We start from the raw sequence: 21708 nt of genomic DNA, 5'->3' as shown, positions 1-21708 counted from the left end.
GACATTTGTTCTTTCAAATCCAAAAACAATTTCGATAACAATGTAAAATAAAATTTTTGAAAACTACGTTTTTATAGAGGTGAAACTAATTATGTTTTTGTCAAAGGAACAAGGAAAAACGTCGTCACTTTCGAAGACGATATTGACTGGGTTATTGAGACCATGAATTTAGGTTACATAGGCCAGTTATAAACTTCTAGTAAAAATTTTGAATACTCAGAAAAAAGAATCAATGCAAACCGAATTAATCAGAAAAAGGAAATGATCTTAGACGTGGTTCTGGCCTTAAAGAATTGTTATATACACCGAAGAGCCATTACATTATGACCACCCTGCTAATAACATGTAGGACCACCTTTAGCCCTCAAAACTGCTAGCACCCGCCGTGGCATTGATTCCACAAGGTGCTGATAGGCAGTCTGAGGTATCTGGTATCAAGCGCTCACCAACTGGTCCTGCAATTCCCTCACATTGCGAGGGGGTAGCGTGACAGCACGAATTTGGTTTTCCAAGTAGGACCACAAATTGTCTATTGGATTAAGGTCAGGTGAATTTGAGGGCCAAGACATGACTTGAAAGTCACTGGAATGTTCCTCGAACCAATCCATGACGATTCGACCCTTGTGACATGGTGCATTATCCTGTTGGTAAACACCATCCCCCGCAGGAAAAACTGTTGCCGTGAATGGGTGAAAATGGTCTGCAACTTTGTTCAAGTAGCTTACAGACGTCAGGGATTGTTCTACGAGGATTATAGGTTCTAATGTGCTCCATGAAAACATAGTTCCTGGGCGAGTAACCATGAAAACCTGGGCGAGCCCATTGTTGTAGATGGAGGGTGGTCATAATGTAATGGCTCTTCGGTGTAAAGTGATTAAGTGTATTTCTATTGAGGGTAACTTTTGCAACCATGTTTTTGTATTTTTAAAGGAAGAGAAAGGCTTTCTCTTTCATTAAAAACTCAAAAACATGGTTACAAAAATTACCCTTACAACGCAGAAATGATTTTAAAAAAAAGAGACCACATATGTTGATAACTGAATGGGATTCACGCTGTTTGAAAAATCTTCATCAAAAAGAAGCTGGACAAGTCATTTCCTTTCAGATTGAGTTTAAATCGACGTCGTTCTTATAAAATTCTAAATTCATTCACCTTTTCTGTATAAATTAACTACTTTTCTTTGTCTTTCATTTTCAGATAGAATAAAAAATATTTGTATTTTTAACAGGCAATGCTTCAAAGATTTATTTTACTGATAAATTTTGATTTTCTGACAACATTAAAGTTTCCAATTAGCAAGTTCAAAGATATTCAATCAATTTTACTGTTTTTTTTTTCTTTTGTTACCTTTTTATTTTTATTTTCATCATTCTTATTTAATAAAAAATAGTTAAATAATAAGTAGAATTATCAGTATCTCTTTTATTGTTCGAGTCAGTATCCCAGTCGTTTTATTTTCGTCGTTTTGTAAATTTATTTTTCTTTTTTTTAAGTTTAAACTACGATAAATAACGTAACGTAGACTTAAAAAAATTATCTTTTCGAAAAGAGTTCGTGCTAAGATTTAATCAAAATTTCATGCACGTATCTGTTGTGTTTCAAGGTCAAAATATCTAAATATATATAAAAAGCTAATGATGTTGTCTCCATTTTCCACTGTCGGTACATTTTTATTGGTCGGAAAATTACATTGCAGGATTCACTTTTTCCACATTAATCTCCATATTTTTTTGATTGTCATCACCATAAAACCAATAAAAGGCATTGTTTTCCTATAAAATATTTTTGTATCCCAAATTTTTCATCATTAATATTTATTTTTCTTTTCTTTAATCTGCTATTATTATTATGTTTCAGATTGTTCATTGTTTTCTAAATTTAAGAGTATGAAACTAAAAGAGTTGTTTCTTCTACAACGCAATTCTATGCTATAACCTTGTTACGCTGAATTTTGGGGTAAACTTACTTGAATCGATAATATTAATATTTTTATGTGTAAATTATATTAATATACTAATATGATGTACTGTTAAAGCAAATCTTTCAATGATTTCGAACATAACGATCAGCTTCAAGCAAGATAAATCGGCAAGTTTGGCAAATGAAAATAAAAATTAAAACACGTTTGGAAACAAACCATATGTAGTTTTAATGTTATTTTAAGAAAATTATTGCCAAGCAAAATTGTTTACGTACACTAATAAATTTTAATAGAATCACATGAAAAAAATCATAAGAAATCCTACATACCCATCAAATTTAATTCAAACATAGAATATAAAGAAATGAAAATAAAGAAGTGGGAAAATCCCTTATAGTACATTTATATTACATAAAATAGAACGGGGAATTCTTTATAGGATATACACTGTAAAAAACATCCCGTAAAATTCTCGATTTTAACCAGGCAGCAGGGCTTTTTTTTTTCTTTTTTCTTTTCTTTTTTCTAGGAGAATGATCTTTCATTAAACAAGCATCTGAAAGGCAGATTTGTTGGCCATTCTAAGGGCAGCTGAGTAAGTTGCGCACAACTGTAAAAATTACGAAGAAAATCCGCAATCAGACTGGTTTTTTATCGTAACTAAACAAGATTTTATAACAAAAATAAATAAATCTATTGTCTCAACAGACTTTTACAATATGGGAGCAAATATTCCTTTGTGAAAGTTACGAAGTAAATTTGCACTAGCACCAAATGTGAATATTTCATGTCGGTACAATTTGTAACGAAAAATAATCACTGGGATTCGAATCTGGATTACTTTATTTAGAGGTGCTCGCTCTAACCTCTAAGACATTGTGGTAGGTCACTTCTTCGATATAATGTGGTCGTAAACTGGACTTTTTAAGCAAAAATTAAAAGAACTTGTTAAAATTAACTGATTGTAATGCCGCCAATAACAGCACCTGTGAATTCAATTTTTTTTTCAAGTGCAGTAGATAATTTTTTAAATACAGGTAATAGTTCATTTCTTACTACATGAGTCGCGATGACTCAGGGGATAGAGCTTTAGCCTTCCAATGAGACTAACCTGGTTCGAATCCCAGCCAATGCGAATTCCGCATCCGCCTCGCACAGTGCTGCCGTGAAATATCCTCAGTGGAAGACGGATCATGGGTTAGAGTCCCCTTGCAGTTAGGCTGGTTAGCTCCATCAAAAAGTCCTCCACGAAGGCAAATTTCTCTCAATACTCGATCCAGGAGTTCCTTTGTCTTCTGGATTGGGTACAAAATTACAAGGTTACGGAGTTGAACCTTAGTAGTCGTAAACCGAAAATTGGGTCGACTGTTCAATGACGGGTATAAAATATTTAACTTACATACAAAGTGCTATTTCGTATATTTATAATAACATATTTACATATATATTACATATTAACATAAATTTAGAAAAAAACATATGGGAATATTTATAATAATTTATTTACAAAATGGTCTTTGTTTCCTTTTTTTAAAACTTCGAATTTTCAAAAAAAGTGATGAGTGAGAAGCAATCCCAGGGTTTAATGAAAGGAGCGAACAGAGGAGGAAATTCGTGGTACTTAAATTAATATCAAATTTTAATCAGATGCGAACTTATGGGGGGGGGCAATGGGTATATGTTCCCCTCAATAATTAGAAAACTCTTACACAAAGCCTCAATTTGTCGAACAAATGAAGAAAATTTTTAAGAATCATCCTTGATTTAAATTCATCAAAGTTCAGAACGAGAAAGAGATAAAAATGATCAATTTGTTAGTAATATTTAGCAAACATAAGAATTTTTTTCTTATGTGTGAAATTTAGAAAGCTTTTGTGATTGTGTATTTTCATTTCTTCTCTCTCAAAAAGCCTGCGATGCAGATGATTCTAATAAAATAAGAATATAATTTAAACTTCATCCTCCTTTTCACGATAATTTAATGATTGAACAATATAAATTGTTACTGTATAAATTGAGTTATTTTAATACAGATTAAAACTGAAAAATTAAAATAATAATAAAAAGTAATAGAACACAAATTTTAATAATTTACTCACATAGATTTTATTTTAATTTGATTGGTTTCTATTTTTAAATAAATCATTTTATTAACCCCCCCCCCCCCAAAAAAAAAATAAAAGCCATTTGTTCAATGCATGAACTATAGTATGCCAAGGCAGTAGTAATTTTTTTTTTACCTAATACTGCCATCCAGTAGATAAGTTAGAAAAGATTCGTTTATTTCCTATGTACTATTGAAATTATTACGTATTATTGAAATAAAATTTCTTGCACTAAATTACATAAAATTTCGCTATATGAATACATTTCATAATAAAAATGAAACATTTAGATAAAACCTTATACTAAATATTAAAGAAATTTGATAAATAAATGCTGATTAAAAGAAAATTGGTATTATAAAATTTATTTCACGAATCAAAGTAATGCACAGCATCGTTTGACTGACTAAAGAGTTTCAATTTTCAAAATAATCAATATAAATTTTTAAAATTAAGTAATTCGTTGTTTAAAAAACTAAAAAGACTGTGTCTGATTATATTGGATGCGCTGCCAACCAATCTCTATTCACAAGCGCAATCCCATTACTGCACGGTGAGAGAGCTTTTGCCTGCTCCGTTTCCGAACTGGGCCTGTTCGCCCCGCCATAGACGACCAATTAACTGCAAACTCCTCCGAATCCATCATATCGACATCGTGCTTAAGGTATCCGTAAACGTTGAAAAAGTGAATTTTAGCCTAAAATGACAAATTTTTTTTATTTCATATTACGAATCTCCGTTTATTCTAGTTTTCAAAACAGTTTAAATTTTAACTGTGCGTCAATTAGAACAAAAGTTATGATTAAAAGAATATTAGTCGATGACTAAAAAATTAAACCCGAAATAGCATTCCGAAACCGGAAGTGGGACAAAAACAGTTATATTTATCTTTATTTTGGGATAATTATCTTTCTTTGACTTAAATAATTATTATTTTAATGTTGCTAGAAATGAACCTCTCAATTTATCATTTATATTAGTAGCTTTAATGGCATTATTTGGAAATTTGTCCCTAAGGAGGTGTTCGTTGAATTGCAAACATTACAATTTGGTGTGTATTTGGCTGTTATTCAGTTTAATAAAGGTTTTCTGGGACTGAAAAGCATATTCGACATAGTTGGAGTCAGCCGTGGCAATAAAACTTTAAAAGGTTTTACAGAACTTGATTTTGAGCGTGTGTATGAGTCTCAACGCCATTCATTAACTAATGTAAAAATTGTCAGAAAAAAAAATAGGGTTGCAAAAAAACAAAAAATTTGTAAAATTGAGAAAAAGGAATGTATCACATACAAATCGGGAGAATTTTAGAAGTATTGAAGCACTTTTAAAATAGAAATGATATAATTTATACTTTAAATGCCTTTTTCTCAGTATGTAATTTCACGCAAAAATAGTAACTTTCAAAATTCATTATTGAAAAAGTTGTTGATATATTTCAATAAAAATTTGTATGTGTATTATGTATAATTTTTTCTAGTGCTTGTGCTACAATTGATTAAAAATACTTAATAGTTTTTTATTATTGGTCTAAAATGTGAAATACGACGTAAAAAATTTGACAAAAATCTCATAAAAAGTTTTCAATTCTCTATAAAAAATTTAATTTTCCAAATATTTTTATGATTGTAGTCAAATCACTAGACAAAATTCAGCTCTTTATTTTGATGATAACACTTTTTTGATACAATAATTTTGGTGAAGTATATCCTTTCACAAGTTTTATGAAAAAAACATCATTTTTTTCTTGTTATTTAGCTTTTAAAAACAAAATATAATATAAATGTCTAATTTCTCTTATTTAATATTAGTTTTTACATATAATAAATATAAAAACATAATTAAAGTGTTCTGAAACTTAATATGTTTAAAAAAATCCTCCGAACGTGTTCGGATACCTTAATGCAAACGCCTGTTCAACATAGACGATAGACGAGCAGAGGGCGGAACTTCCATCCTCAAGTCACCCAGCAGCCTAGACCCCCAAGTAGCTGGATTACAAAACCACACCACTGGTCCCGTTCGATCAAGGAAAGCTTTGTTGACTTTATGGGTCTCTTATAGTTTATCTACGGTAAGAACTCCCCTTGCCACAAAATCTGAGGCCGTCTACTGCTATGGAAACAAGAATAGCGCATTTTAGGGAGACAGGCTTTTCTTCACTCTAGGGCTAACGCAATAGACCACAGAAAAGGGTTCCCTTTCTCTCACCGATTTGAGCCAAAACCTGTCTAAACAGTGATCCCAAACCCCTACTTGAAATAGTTATATCTCATTACCATAGTCACCACTACGGTTCCAGATGAATAGCCAGGGGAGTTCTTTCATTAGACAAACTATAAAATTTTTGTCACAAATGCGAGCCTCATTGGCGGGTTTATCATGTTCTCATTTGAATGTGAGAAAAAAGCAAGCAATGAGATTAGACGAGCATACCAATGCTTAGAAACTACGTCTGAGATGAAATGCTCGAGCATTCACAAATCGCATTGACGCATAATCGCATATGCATATCGCATGTGGAGTGAAAATAAACCCCTAGTCCAATCCAGTCTCAAGAATTCTTATTTTCAATATTTGTGGACTGGCAATAACTTTCTGCCTACGTCATAGCCGGTTTACATATTAATTAGTAAAAAGTTATATATTTAATAATTTATTTTCATGATTTTTAAAACTTTGTTCTGATTACAAAAAATAAATTTTGAATCATCATATTAAAAAATTGAATTAAAAGGAACGTTCCGTCGAGTTTTTTATATTTATTTGTGGAAGAATACATTCATCCTTTCAGTGACACGGTCGCCATTCTACATACGTGACCATTGAACTCCGTCATAAAAGTATTCATTTTATAAATTTAAAACTTAAATTATTATTTTAAAATGTCAGGAAGAGATAGAATGGGTCGAAGAGGGTGAGTTTTAATGTTTCTTTTTACAGTGTGTGATTTACATTTAATTTTTTACTTAGAAAAACTTAATCTGCAACTTGACAATCAATGGCGAAATTTTTTAAAAATCTGTTATTTTGTTTATACTGATCTATTTGTTTTGAACATAACTAATCTTTCTCATTTAGTTGGATTACACTATAATCCCTATAAAGTATTTGTTAAGTTTTTCGGTTTATAATCAAAATTACTATCGAGATGTTTTAATTGAATATTTTCAATCTATGCTCAATTAAGACTTTTGTTTTGTTGAATCTTTTAATAACATACGTTGTATTAATCAAGATGTAATATCGAAACAAGTCCAAACTTTTATTTATTTATATTTCTTCACCATTATTAAAAACTATTTCGATGTAGATCTGTTATTACGTGGCCCCAAGAATTTGTTTTTTGGTGTTTTTTTGGAAGAAAAAAAAGACAAAAGGAATCTCAAGTAACAAGAAGAGGGGAATTATAGTAAACAATGCACACGAACTTTTATTTGAGCATTCTTTTTTCTTGCAAATAAAATTGATTCTCATCTTCAGTTGTTTTGAAGCTATTAATTCATAGACGCTACTAATTTAAGGGTGGGGGAGAGAAATTTGAGTTTTAGCTTAGAATGCCTCAACATTTTATAGAAGTATAACTACATTTACTAAATTGCAATAAGCATTATTGTTTACAAAATATTTTTTTTTAAAAAAACAACTGCTTTGTTTCAGGGATTTTAAGCCTAAATATTCCACTTTATAAAAAGATCCTCTTCTCTTCAACAAATAACATTATATTGGATTTAACTATCTTACTTTCTCTAAGAGTAGTATAAGCTTTTGATTAGTTGTTAAACATCAAATGCAAACAGGAAAATAAATTATTGAATTTAAATAGTTACCTTATATAGATAGGATGTTTATTGGACACTGAAGTATTTCCTGGTCTTTGTTATTTCTTGTTAAAAATTATTTAAAAAAAAATTGAATGCATAATTTTAAATGACCATTCATTTAAATAGCAATCAGGATGTTTTCTCTTAACTAATGGAATTAAAATGTTCTGACTGACTTCATTTCTATTTTTTCTTACTATGTCTGTATTATGGTACTACGTTTTTTAATAGTAATATTTGAAGCTTATTAAATTATAGTGATATCTATAGTGAAACTACGTTTAATAAAATAGTTATATGCTCTCAAATCGAAAATTAATTTTGTTTCAATAATTATAATTATACTAAATAAAAGCTCAAGTGTCCTGCTGCTGGAACTGTTTAAGTTCCCTTCTTTGCTTTATACATTCGTATCTAGTGAACTTTAAAAAAATCCATGAATACTAAGATATGTTGAACTGTTTTTTACATTCGCTTAAAGCTTTAGAATGAGTCCCTTATCTTCTAAATTAACCATTTAATATGTTTCTCAACATAGTCTTGTGGATTTCTTTATTTGATCTTGCATATTATATGTTAATTATTACAGCCATTTTCAAAATGCATCTTCACTAAGAGAAAAAAGTTTAAGCAAATGAATAAAATTACCATAGAAGTGATCAAGAATTAATTGGTTATAAAGTAATTCTTGATTGCTGAAATTTTTTAAATGTTTGAAGTTACATTAAGTCACCAAACTTGTATCAAAAATTAAAATTCTACCTTAAACAGTTTTTGTGCAAAAATATAGTTAGCATTTTTTTTTTATCAGTAATTTTGATCTTACTAATCTGTTATAGGGAGGGAGGCATGAAAATCTATTTTAGGTATTTATTATCATGATACCACAACAGCAATTGTTCATATTACAATTATTTATAAGCATCAATAGTGTCAATCAATAGTAATTTATTTTTCGGCATCCCAAAACTAAATAATACTATTTGATTTAAATAAAAAAATAATATATATTAATTAAGTAGAAGTAGTGTTTTTATTAAAAAAAGCAACCTAATTAAGCAATTAGATAATGCCATTAAAAGTCATTGTGTACAAAATGAATATTTTTATATATGCCCATAAAATTTATTGAACGTAGGTACCTAGACATTAAAATTGTCATGAAATGCATGAACTTTGATTTCAGAATTAAAGGGAGAACACTGTAAATAAAATTGAAAGCCATGATGGCTTTTATATTTTCATATATTTTTAAATCATAACTATGTAAAAAAGAAAGTTTTTTTCTGTATAAAAAAAAAAATAATTGTTCTAAGTCTAAGGTATTTATGAAATAAGTTAGTCTTATTTAATTATTAGAGATTTTTAAGGTAAATGAATGTTTTAATTTTAAAATTTTGCTAGTTTTCAGAAAAAAAAATTGAAATTTACAAGTAACTATGAATTGTAGAATTAATAGTTGCCTCTTGAATGCAGTGCAGTTATAAACTTGTTGATCAGAATGAGCAAGATCGTTTCTAATCAACGTTATTCTTTTATGGTAACTTTTTTCTAAAATTGCGGCAACGCAAAAGAATTAAAAAAGATTTTTGTTTTGGTTTTTATCTAACTATTTATTTTTCAAAAAACTAACGTTTATATTATGATGCATCAATTAAGATGGTTCTTATTAGACTTCAATCTTCACTTTTTCTTGAATCTACGTTAATTGAAATGTTAAGCATAAGCTTTAAAATTTTCTTTCAAAAATTCTGTTTTTCTTTTGTATATAATCTTCTTCTTTTTTTCGCTTATTTTATCTATTTCTTTTTCTTTCTTTTTTTTACTTAGGTTTTGAGTCAGTTTTTTTTATTGTAAATATTTCTAATTATCTTAATATTTAATTGTCCTTATTATCTTAAACATTTCTATTAAAGTTTTTTTCTGTTTACCACATACCGATAATACAGCTAAGTTTTGATTATTTTTCAATGATTAATTCTTATTTTTGTGTGATTAGACGGAGGAAAAAGTCATTACAAATTAAAATGAGAAATTAAACTGGTTTCGGTTTGAAATTTTTTGGAACTCTTATTAAAAAAAAACAAAACTAAAAACTAAAATTAGGTTTTAGTTGTGAATGAGAAAAAATTAATTAAGGGCACCTGCAGATATTTTTTCTCAATGAGAAGGATTCAATGCAAAAAAACATTCCTCTAAATATTTCAAAAATTTTATTTCTAAGTTTCTTTCTGTAATCTTTAAATTTTGTAAAACAATTTCAGTATTTTTTCTCTGAAACAGTGAATTTCAAAACAAAATTTTCTATTTTAACAATATTTAATGTTTATAGAATAAATCTAATAAAAATTTAAAAATCATACTTTATTTAAATTCTTTTAACTATATATTATAAAAACACTAAAGAAAAGAAATTAGTTCTTGTGTTTTATAGTTTTTTTATTTTGCAAAATGCATCTTGCAAACATATTTTAGCTAATAATAGCAAGAAATTTTAAAATACAACCTCTGCATTAAATTTATTACTCTGAATAAATTCAATATGGTACATAAGAAAAGTTATAACAAATGAAAAATTAGTTTTTGTGTTTATTCAGAGAAGATTCTTAAGGATTTAAAAAAATGAATTAACAGGCTATGAATCATTTGCATCCCTAGTAAAGAAACTTATAATTCTAAATCTTAAATATTTCCATTTCCTATCTGAGATCAAACTGTTAGATAAAAAATTTCAAGACAGTTCTTATTTCTATGTATAGACATGTTGACGTTTAATGCTTTATAATGACAAAAATAGATATTTTTTTTTAAAAGATATCTATTCTTAAATCAAATATCCTTCTCTGCCTGCATTATATGAAAAAGTTCACAAAATTTTGCCAAATAAAATTAAAATACCTTTGTAAACAACCAGAGCTCATTCTAGGCAGAAAAAAGGGCAGGGTGCAAAAGTTTAAAAAAAGGGCATTATTATTCTAAAAAGGCAATAATTTCTTTCGATGGGCTTTAAACGTTCTATTAAAAAACATTTTCAATTAGTAAAAGAATTCTTTTTTTTACTTTACTAAAAGTAGCAAAGCAATCATATTAATTACTAATTTTTATTAATAAATTAACATATGTATCAAGTTAATGAGCTAATTAGCTTAGTAATTTATTTTAAATGCATGCATATATTAATAAAATAATAAATGTATGTTTTTACGTGTCTGTAGTTATGATTTAATAATTAAAATGATTATTAATGATAGTGGAAGTAACTGCAAACTTTCAAAGACAAGTGCAACAAGGGGGTGTGATGGCTATTTTTCCTTTCCCATATAAATCTATCTATTGACAGCAATGACAAACTAAATGAAAAGAGTTGAAAATAACAAAAGTTTAAGAAATCCATTGTAGAGTTTTTTTTTGGGGGGGGGGAATAAAGAACGGTTGAGGAAAGAAAAGGTATGGAGTCTATAACATCAAGGCACTAATTTACTTCAGGGGCAACAGGGTGGATTCTTTTGACTAAAAGGGCAACAGGGTGCTGCGCCCTGTTTACCCTGCCTAGAATGAGCTCTGAAACAACTCTTCACCCTATGCCAAGTTTTGGTTCTGCTTCTTCCGTTTAACCATCAAGCAAATTCTGATATCATAAGTAAAAACCGCTTTACTTTTGAGTCACAAAATATGTTCTATGTATATAAATATGCAAAATTTTTAACAAAAGTTGTTTCTATATTTAGTGGTGGTGATAGAGGAGGTTTTGGTGGAAGGCGTGGTGGTGCAGGTAGAGGTGGTTTTGCAGGTGGGCGAGGTGGCATAGCTAAAGGGAAAACGCCAGGAGACAGGCTGCGAAGGCCACGTTGGGATACTTCAAAGTTGTTACCTTTTGAAAAAGATTTTTATAATGAACATCCTAATGTGCAAAGAAGGTCTCATGTAAGTTTTTTTCTTATCAATTTAGCATATCATGAATTCTTAAAGATTCATAGCTTTTAAATACCAAACTTAAATTTGTAGCAAGAAGCAGAAAATTTCCGTCAACATTATGAAATCACAATTCGAGGCCCTAATGTTCCAAAGCCTGTGGCAAATTTTGAGGAAGGTTCTTTCCCAGGTAATGTTCTTTTATTTGTTTAATTTAAATTTTTTTCTTTTTAATTTTTGTCAATTGATTGGTATAAGACTATCAAATTAAGGAATAGAGGTAAATGAAAGGAAAGGTAATGTTTTATTTGTTCAATATAACTTTTGATTTATTAACGTTTTAACTATATATATATAAATATATCTATATATATTCTTTTTTTACCTTATTACATGACTAGAGAAAATTGTATTATAATGCAAAATTTGTATAAATAATGCAAAATCAATTTAATATTCACATATAAAAAATACAGCTTAGCTCAATTTTTTTGCATAAAATTTAACTTAATTGATTAGGAAAATTTTTTATTCCAATTTTTTTTGTACCCTCAAGTGTTTTTTCAGTGCTTCCCTATGGGTTTTTCAAATTCCCATACTCTGCGGCAGAATTTTTTCGGGCTTTCTGCGACATACCCAGTGTTTTCACTACAGCCCAAGAATCTCGCATATTTTTTTCTTTTCTCGCATTAAAAAATTATTAATGCGAGAAGTTTGCGCACTCTATTAATTAATTTTAAAATGCACGAATTTCTCAAATTTTGGAAAAAATTTCGTTTTCCGCCATTTTGAAAAAGACATGAGAGCAAGTGTTGAGAAAAAAAATGAGTCCTTTATTTTAAGTTGTTTAAAGTTTGCTCTATTTTTAGCTGTTAAGGAATTACTAAACTCCCTCATCGACAATTTGCAGCAATTTCTAAAAGTTGAAGTCTGTAAAAACTATGCTGGAAGACCTAACAAGAAGTATGAGCATGAAAACAACTTCAACGAACTTAACTATTCATTAACAAAGATAATTGAAAAGCCTATGCTGGCAGATGTAGAGGATAGGAAAGTGTGCGCACAATGCTACAGATTTAATTAGTGATTCCGAATAGTTCAGCATCTGTTGAAATGTCATTTAGCACCCCAAACCGAATTAAAACAAAATATTGCAATTGATTGCCTGATGAGTATTTGACCAACCTAATGAGAATAGCTGGTGAAAAAGTTGATAAAGAACATTTTCCATATGATGATGCACCAAAAATATTCAATGGTTAAGAAATTAGAAGGTGTTAAAAATGTATTATATAATTAAAGAAATATTATTTTCCAAGTCTATTCATGTTTTTTTAATTTTTAGAAATCTCTCTTAACTTTTTGAAATCTCACCCTGTTTTTGAGAAAGGGTGAGAAATTCTCTCCCATTTTTTTTTTGTAATGAAAACACTGATACCTCTCTAATACTAATATCTTTCTGCTAGATGCTTTTAAAAATAACAAATATACATGTTACTAACTTAAAGTAACAGAAGCATCAACTTCAATTAAAAAAAAAAACTTTTTTAATTGAATGTGTAATATTTTTTTATTCTTATATTATGTCGATATTCCAGCGTTATGTAGGGGGAAAAGACACTAATTAGTGTTTTTTTCCTCTTTTGTAAATCATCATACCATTAAAAAAAAAATCGTGAAACCCGTAGTAATAACTACTGGGGGGTAAAAGGTCAACGGCAAAGTCTTGGATTCTTCAAAAAGGGGTTACTAAATGCGTGTTTTCATTTTGAGATACAGTTCTTGTCTACAGTATTAAAAATATTTGATTTTAAAAGCTACATGTAAATCAATAGTATTATAATTTATAATTATTACATAGAAAAACAACTAAAGTGTTTATTTTAAAAGTTGAACAAGAAAGTATAAAGTACTTTGTTGAAAAATTGTTTTTTTGTACTTGCTAGTTGTAAGGGAGTGAATGAGAACATAGGTTTGAAATTTAATGAAAGATATTTATTTCAAAAAAGGCTCCTGACTTATAAATACATCTTTATGCTATATATTAAACTAATAATATATTTATTTTTCCAAAGAAAAACTGAACTATCTTTTATTTACATCATTTTTATTTGCAGAGAATTATCCAAATGTGATTTTTAACTTGCATAATTGTCTCTGAATTAAAATAGTATACAATATTTCTGAACGCTTTGTTATTTCATAAAAATTTTTACCTTATTTATTTTTTTAATCGTATTTTAAAAATTAGTATGAATTTTGTATATCAATTTAGAGTATGTAATGGAAGCTGTGCGTCTTCAGCAATACAAGCAACCTACTGCTATTCAAGCTCAATCTTGGCCAATAGCTCTTAGTGGTCGGGACTTAGTTGGAATTGCCCAGACTGGTTCTGGAAAAACTCTAGCTGTAAGTATTATAGTGTTTGATTTGGAAAATTTTAAATTAGAGCTAAGTAATCCTGAATTTCTTTTTTTCTTCCTGTATTTCAAAATTATAATTCCAAATTATTGACACAAAATAATTAGGATTCATTCATTCAACAATAAAAAATAAACAGCTACTTATTAGTTCCTAACTAACACTAAATGGCCCCATTTTTTATTGTTTAAAGTAAGTGAAATATAGAAATTATTTTATTCTATTATTCTTTGTCTTCAAATCATCGAAAAGTGTGAGTTAGCTTAGTTTTTTTTTCTTCAAAAATACAATTATACCAGGGTTCATTCTAGACTAAAAAAAGGGCAGGGTGCTAAAAATTGAAAAGGGCACTATACTTTTAAAAAAAAGGGCAGCAAGTTTAAAAAAGGACATTGTATTTTATAAAAAGGGCAAATATCTTACCCTTCTTTGCATAGTTAAAATGAGTAATTATATATAAGTTTACTTTTATCACTAATCACAATTATAATTATCAAATGTATAACTACAATTTTCCAAGGAAAAAAGGCTACAGTTTGAATTGAAAAATTTAAAAAAAAATTCAAACTAGGTTTTTTTCCTTCATCTCAATATTTCTTAGTTCACTAAAAATATATTTAAAATTTTACACATACCTTTGAAAGACCTGGGGAAACAACTGAAATTTTTCAGATATGTTTTTCTTTCTCGAGTTGATGATTAGAATAACTATTTTCAGATAAAATATGAATATTAATCTTGAAAATACACTTATTATTTATCTGGCTCTCCCTTATAAAAAAATAAAATAAACTGCGTTTTTAAGCTTAACTGTCGAAAACGAAGTTCTGAAGTATATACATAAAAAACAATATTTACAAAAAAAATTGAAAAATAAAATTCATACTTCCAGTCATTTTAAATAAAAAATACTGGAAGTTTTATACTTGAATTCAGTTGCAGCAATAATATCAAACTTACACGTTAATGGCAAATGTAGTAATATTTCTTTTAACATTAGTGTTCTAGTTTTTTTTTATCAATAAACCTAATAATATATTTGTTGAAAATTAAAGTCGTTCAATTATTAGAATTCATTTGAAAATAAAAAAAACTAATACTTTTAAAAAAAGAAAAAATGCCATTTTTATCAAATCATGCAATAGAAAAATTCATTTTAAAGATAAATTCTAATAAAAAAAAAACTTCAATGCTCACAGAATGAAAGTAAGAAAAAAATTTGTGTTGAATTAAGTAATATAAATTCAAATTAAATATTTTAATTGAAGAAAACTTATAAGTTTTCAACAAAAACCTAAAATAAAAACAAAACTTATAGTTCAAAATAAAATTCAATACTTATTTGGTAATGTACTTTATTATTTAATTTTATTAATTCTTAGATTTTTTTATATAGTAAACGTTATCTTTTTTTTTTTATCGAAAATGATTACTTAAGCAACAAACAGTGAGCAGTTTAAAAATTCACGTTTTCCATCACTTATGAATTTCTCAGGTTGCTATCATATTGCATTTAAATTAAGGATTTAATGAGCATTTGGCACTTTAGTCAACAATTCAGTTGGTTAAATGAGCAGTCAAATATTCCTCAGAATATTTCTGTAAAAATATATTTTTCTGAGTTTTTTTTTTCTTCTTTTGAATTTGTATAGATATGATAAAAAATATAAAATTGTATTTTGACTATATTATAGTATTGTTTATTATAAGAAATAGTTTTAACATAAATTTCAAAAATTTTAAAATCCATGTTTCTGCACATGACTTGCAAATTTATCTTCTAGAAGACTAAGGGAAAAAAGAAAGTTGGAAAACTAGATTACTTTATTCTGAACCACAAGTTTTTGAATTACTGCTTTTTTTTTAAAAAAAAAATTTTTTTTTTTTAATCAGACAAATCTATTTCGTTATTTTTTCGATACTTCTAATTCTGAACGATTTATTATTTTTTTTTCATTTTTGCTTTTTTCTATTCTGCTTCAGAGCATTTCTGTTGACTTAGTTCTTTTTTTTTTTACTTTTTCTGCTGCTTTTATTATAACGCAGCATTTTAACAGAATGACTCATACTATTAATTTATTATCACTCTTTCCCTGTACTGTATAAATAACTGGAAATATAGAAAACTGATTTTCAGTGTTAAAAGTTTGTTTTAGGAACCAAGAACAATTTGTTTTTTCTGTTTTTCTTTTTCATTAACTTTTCTTTTTATAGGCATTTTTTTCAATGAACGTTATTAATAAACTTTTCTTAAAAAAAAAAAAAAAATGAAGAAAAAAATTCCTTTTTGCGTGTTGTAATAACATCGTAGTTACAAAATCACGTGGAAAAGTATGGCAATTCAAAAAAAAAAAAGTAATAATAATTACTTAAATTTATGCTTAACTCAGCAAGAATAAAGTTTGTCGAATGTGAGATTTAAAATTCGCATGTCGTAATGAAATTATAGGAATTTTTTATAGTACGTGGGAATGCATAGCAATAACTACCGAAAAAAAAAATAGCTTAAAAGAAGAAAGAAAAGCAAAAAAAAGAAGGAAAAAAATTACTTAGATTTAAGATTAAATTGTCACAAATAAATTGCACCAAAAAGTGTTTATTGAAATTAATAAAAAATTCAGGATTTTCGAAATCACGTTACAAAGTGGAAATAAGTGTTTAACAAAATAATTTATATTTACGATGAATTCGAATTAAAGAAAGCGCGTTAAACATACGTTTACTATTGAATCTATTAAAATTGAACGTGTCAAAACGCGATGACTCAAAAGTGCGATTAAAATTTTTTATTGTGATCAGTAGCTCTCGCGGGCCGCACTTCAGAAAAAGGCGGGCCGCAGGTTATGCACCCCTATGATAATTAATTGCAAGGAAAGGGTAAATAAGACTAAAGGAATTTACAGAGCAACAATAAAAAAATAATAGAAAATAAACTTTTTTATAGTTACGAAGTTGTTTAAAAAATTTATACAAATAAATCTGTGTGAAATCAAAATTAAATCCAAATTAATGTAAGAACATTTTTGAACACAAAAGCGCTACCGAAAGCTAGAAACGCTACCGTTGTTTTTTAACACAAAAACGCAATAAACAGTTAAAATATCCAATACATGAGCATCAATTAAAATGTTAATTATAGGAAAATAAGATTGCAATAAAGTGTTACAATAAAAATAAATTATGCAAAAAAGAAAAAAAAACCATTAAAAAAGGCATATTTTTAATATCAAATCACCCTAAAAAGAAACTAACAAATCAAAGTACAAGCAAAAAAAAAATAAAGGATAAAATCGCATATTTTTGTCTGCTAAAAAATAAAATAAATTATCCTAAAATATGAAACAAAGCTGCAAGACAACGAAAAATAAACGGAGAAATTATTAATAAAAAATAAACAAACTAATAAATAAAAAAACTTCTCAAAAACTAAGTCATTCTAAAAAAATTTAATAAAAATACTACCCAATAATCTGCATTGAAGCGAAGTAAAATCGTACTTCATCAATTCATGAACTTTTGCAAGAAGAGAAGGGAAAAAAACCCGAAAAAAAAAAAAATAATAATAATAAAAATGCACTTAGTCAAGATTTTCTCTTACAAAAAAAAAATTATTATAAATAAGATGGATAAATAGATAAAAAAAGAAGTATAGATTAAGATGTTAAAGAAACGAAATTAATAATAAATAACTAAAAAAAAGAAAATTGCTTTCATGATAAATACTAAATCAGCACAAAAAGTAATACTATATATTAAAAAAAAAAAAAAGAAATGTATATAACTTATCTGAAGTGTAAGAAACTAACGCTCGCACTGTTCAATTTTCTTAACCATTGAATGACCATGAAACAGCCTAAGTGATACTCTATTATAAATCACTGTCACTGTACTAATTATGCCCTGCCTAAAGGCGACGCCCCCTGAGTGGAGACTTACCACTGATTTTGGCAATTCAGATTTTTTTTTATCTGGGTATGGATGCACCTAATAAAGATCGGTGTGGAAAAAAACTTTTTTTTCCTTCTTAAATTTAAATTTCGAACGGGGGAAATGTCGCAAATTACGTTATCAAAAACGTACAAGTACGTTACAAGTAAAATTACGTTTTTCTATGACGATTCCATGACTTATCAAGTCTGGCGCGTACGGACCCTGTGATTAAGAGAAATAAAATAAAACAATTAAAGCAATTACAAATTATTATAAAGTAAATAAATAAGTTATTAAATAAGATTCATTTGCGACCGCAGCACTTTTTATTGTATTTAAATTAACATTTTAAGTTTTAAGAAGAATCAAAATAAAAATTTGCTCATTATATTAAAATAAATTCAATTTACAATATTTACGACGCACGATCTTACAAACGCAGAGTTAGTAAAGCGATAACATTGATATTAAGAATAAATTAATAAATAAATAAAAAGCTGAAAAATATTAAATGAAAAAAGTTTGGTATTTAAATTAATCTATCTAATATTACAATGCATTGTCAAATCATGGTATGTGATATAGATCATAGCCGAAATTGCAATAAGCGCAAAAATAAAGACCAAATTTCTATAATAACGAGAAAAAAATAATTTAAGTAACAGTATAGAAGTGTCATATTTAAATATATGGAAAATACAACATAGAGTTATCGATCGGCTTGGTAATTGTGATAGTGTCGAATCAAACACCTCATTTGAAAAATATCGTCAAACAAACGAGTTACTATTAAAGAAAGAAAACCATTTCTTAATTTATCAATTTATTTAGTTCTATTTAAAATGGGCGGCCAAATTAAAGCTGCAATGTGATCATTCAGAAAAAGAAAAAAAAAATTTGCGCATAACACATGTTGTATCTTCAAATAAATTTCCTTTTTTAATATTTTTGAGGTACAAGCATACAGCTATAAATAAATTTAATACTTTTAAATAAAGGAAAGTTACGTATTTAAATTTACCGATATAATTACATCACTCATAATGTCTGTTCAGTTATGAGTAAAAAATTCTAAATGTATGAAAGGGGGAAAAAACGATTAATTGAATTAAATATGCTTCATCTACAAATAAATTGTGTGCTTGATTCAACTTTTATGAGGAGCAGTCATACCTTTGCACACACTAGTAATAACATAAATAAACAAATTAATAAAAAGATCGACTGCTAGGATAAATTCTAATGAAAACGAGAAAGTTAGAGGTTTTATAGCGCTAAACAATATTTTAAAAGAGTAAAAAAAAAAGAATGGATATGTTTATACTCCTGGCAGCGTGCCAACGAAGAATGAGAAAAATATTAAAAAAAAAAAAAAATTAAAAAAAACGGAATAAAAATTATCGTTTGCTAATATCTTAAAATAACTTGTAATGTAACATTTCTTGAAACTTATTATTGTAAGAATTGTATTGCGTCATTGTAAAAAAAAGTTTATTTTAAAATTAGAATTTTTTTTCTTTTTTGTGTGGATAAAAAAGCTTTTTTATTTCGTAGTTAATTGTCTAAGTCCCTTCACTTTTGAAATCAAAAGTAAAAATTTCTTTCTTCCTTCAAAAGAATAAAGCTGGACAGAGGGGTCCAGAAGCTACATGAGAATGCTATATGACCTAGTCTGACCCCTAAAATTGTCTACAGGCCTTGTGAACAAGATTTCTTCCCTTAAAAAATTCTTTCCAGGAAAACTCTTGCCAGGCCTACTGACCGTCATCATAGCAGTATGGTTTCTTAAAATAAGCAATACGTCCATTTCTAAGAAAAAGAAATTTTTCTAAAAAGAGAAAATAGGAACCCACACAGCTGCAGGAGGGGTTGCATTCCCTGAGGAACTTCTTGGAAGATCTCTTATTTAAACTACTAACTTAAAGAGGAAATAGTAAAGAGGGGGGGGGGAGCTTTTCGGAATCTCATTTACCCATAGCTTTTGAGCTAGAGGGAAGACAAGTTGATTTCAAGAAAAGTATTACTAAGCGCGGGGGGGGGGGGGGGAGACAGGACAAAGAAATCCTTTCTTACAGGAAAGTGGTATCTTTTTGGAGGGGACACAACAGGGCGCATTTAATTATATCAGGGCAGGATAAAAGGAGTAAAGGGCAATAGGGCGGATATTTTATATCAAAAGGGCATACGGGGCGGGCCGCCCTGTAAACCCCACTTAGAATGAACCCTGATTATACCTTTAGCTATAATTCATTACAAGTCTCATGAAGGGGAATTTGTTTTCTTTTTATATTACAGTCAAACCATGCTATAGTGAACACGGTTTATAGTAAACTCCCGGATATAGTGAACGAAATTTTCGGTCCCGTGCCTTGCTATACATGCATAATGTTATTTTTTGTGGATATAGTGAACCAAAAAAGTGAGGAATTTGGATATAATGAACTTTTCTCTGTCTTCGACTGATTTTTTGTCATAAGTTTGAAATTTCTACTTCAAAATAAATACATATACAAATTTTAAAAACCATCTATAGAGGGGAATGTAGTGATAAGCATTTTTTCTTGTTTACTTCTTTTATCTCACTTTCCCATCCCTAAACAAACCAAGCAGATGTTTCCAACCCTGGCAGATGATGCACCTGCATGGTGTCAGTGGGATCAATATGCAATTTCTGTCAGATGGAATGAGTAATTATTCATTATAGGTCAAAGGTAGGACACTAATATGTGTTGATAAGGTCCTCATTTCAACTCCTTTTTGTTCTCAGTTCAGTTAAAAAAAAAAAAAAAAAAAAAAAGCCTGCAAACAAGTGTCTAAAATTTAACTATGGCCAGCAGTAAATGTAAAACCTTGTCCTTTGATGATAAAATGGGCATAATCATAAACATTTAAAATGGATGCAATCAAGCTGATAATTTCAGGGAATATAAACTATCCAAATCTGCAGTTTGTAACATATGTAAAATAGGCAATTAATAATTTCTGCTCATGAAAAAAAAATTTCGATAGCAGAAAAAAGTTGAGAAAAGCAAATCACAAGTATGTTGAAGCATTACTGAAATGGTTCCCCATTTGAATAAGCCGCAATTTTCCAGTATCTGGACAAGTGTCGATGAATTTGCTAAGTGATTTTATGACACTACTATTATGTGCTCGAACGGCAGGTTAGTCAGGTTTAAAAAATGGAATAACAGAAATTCAGGAAAAATTATCTGAGAGGCAGGAAGAGTTTCCATATCTGATGTTGAGGATTGCTCATCAGCTAAAGATTACAAATTTTTTTTGTACGCAAGACGAAGAGTAATGAAAACTAACACATTTTTTGCTACTACATAATATTTTTCAGTCATTTATTTAAATAATGTGTAATAAAAGGGAGGAGTTTGGGAGCCATTAGTTAAATTGCCTGCGTAACGAATATAGTGAACCAAAATTTCAGTCCCTTGAAGGTTCACTATAGCAGGGTTTGACTGTATTGTATATTTTATGTATGACAACTTTCTTCATTAAAGCATTATTAAATTTTTAGAAAATCTAATTGTCAAATATCTTGAATACCTTACCTTCAAGTTGTAAGTTTGGCATACTTAGATAGTC

At 28.4% G+C, this 21708-nt stretch overlaps 1 protein-coding gene across 1 annotated transcript in view; it reads left to right on the top strand.

The window, feature by feature from the left end:
• The first annotated feature begins 6601 nt into the window (after window positions 1–6601).
• LOC107450636 (uncharacterized) overlaps window positions 6602–21708 on the top strand; it is a 32856-nt gene continuing 17749 nt past the window's right edge. Inside the window, exons 1-4 of the mRNA XM_016066472.3 lie at window positions 6602–6941; window positions 11577–11772; window positions 11854–11950; window positions 14036–14169. Coding sequence (XP_015921958.1) covers window positions 6910–6941; window positions 11577–11772; window positions 11854–11950; window positions 14036–14169 — 459 coding nt within the window. The 5' untranslated portion in view covers window positions 6602–6909. The remainder of the gene's footprint in view (window positions 6942–11576; window positions 11773–11853; window positions 11951–14035; window positions 14170–21708) is intronic.

The sequence above is a fragment of the Parasteatoda tepidariorum genome, chromosome 7 (genome assembly GCF_982258835.1).
Source record: "Parasteatoda tepidariorum strain Cologne lab strain chromosome 7, Ptep-v5.0, whole genome shotgun sequence".
NCBI lineage: Eukaryota > Metazoa > Arthropoda > Arachnida > Araneae > Theridiidae > Parasteatoda > Parasteatoda tepidariorum.
The sequence above is the reverse complement of the archived record's forward strand: the minus strand, read 5'-3'. Positions and strand labels throughout refer to the sequence as shown.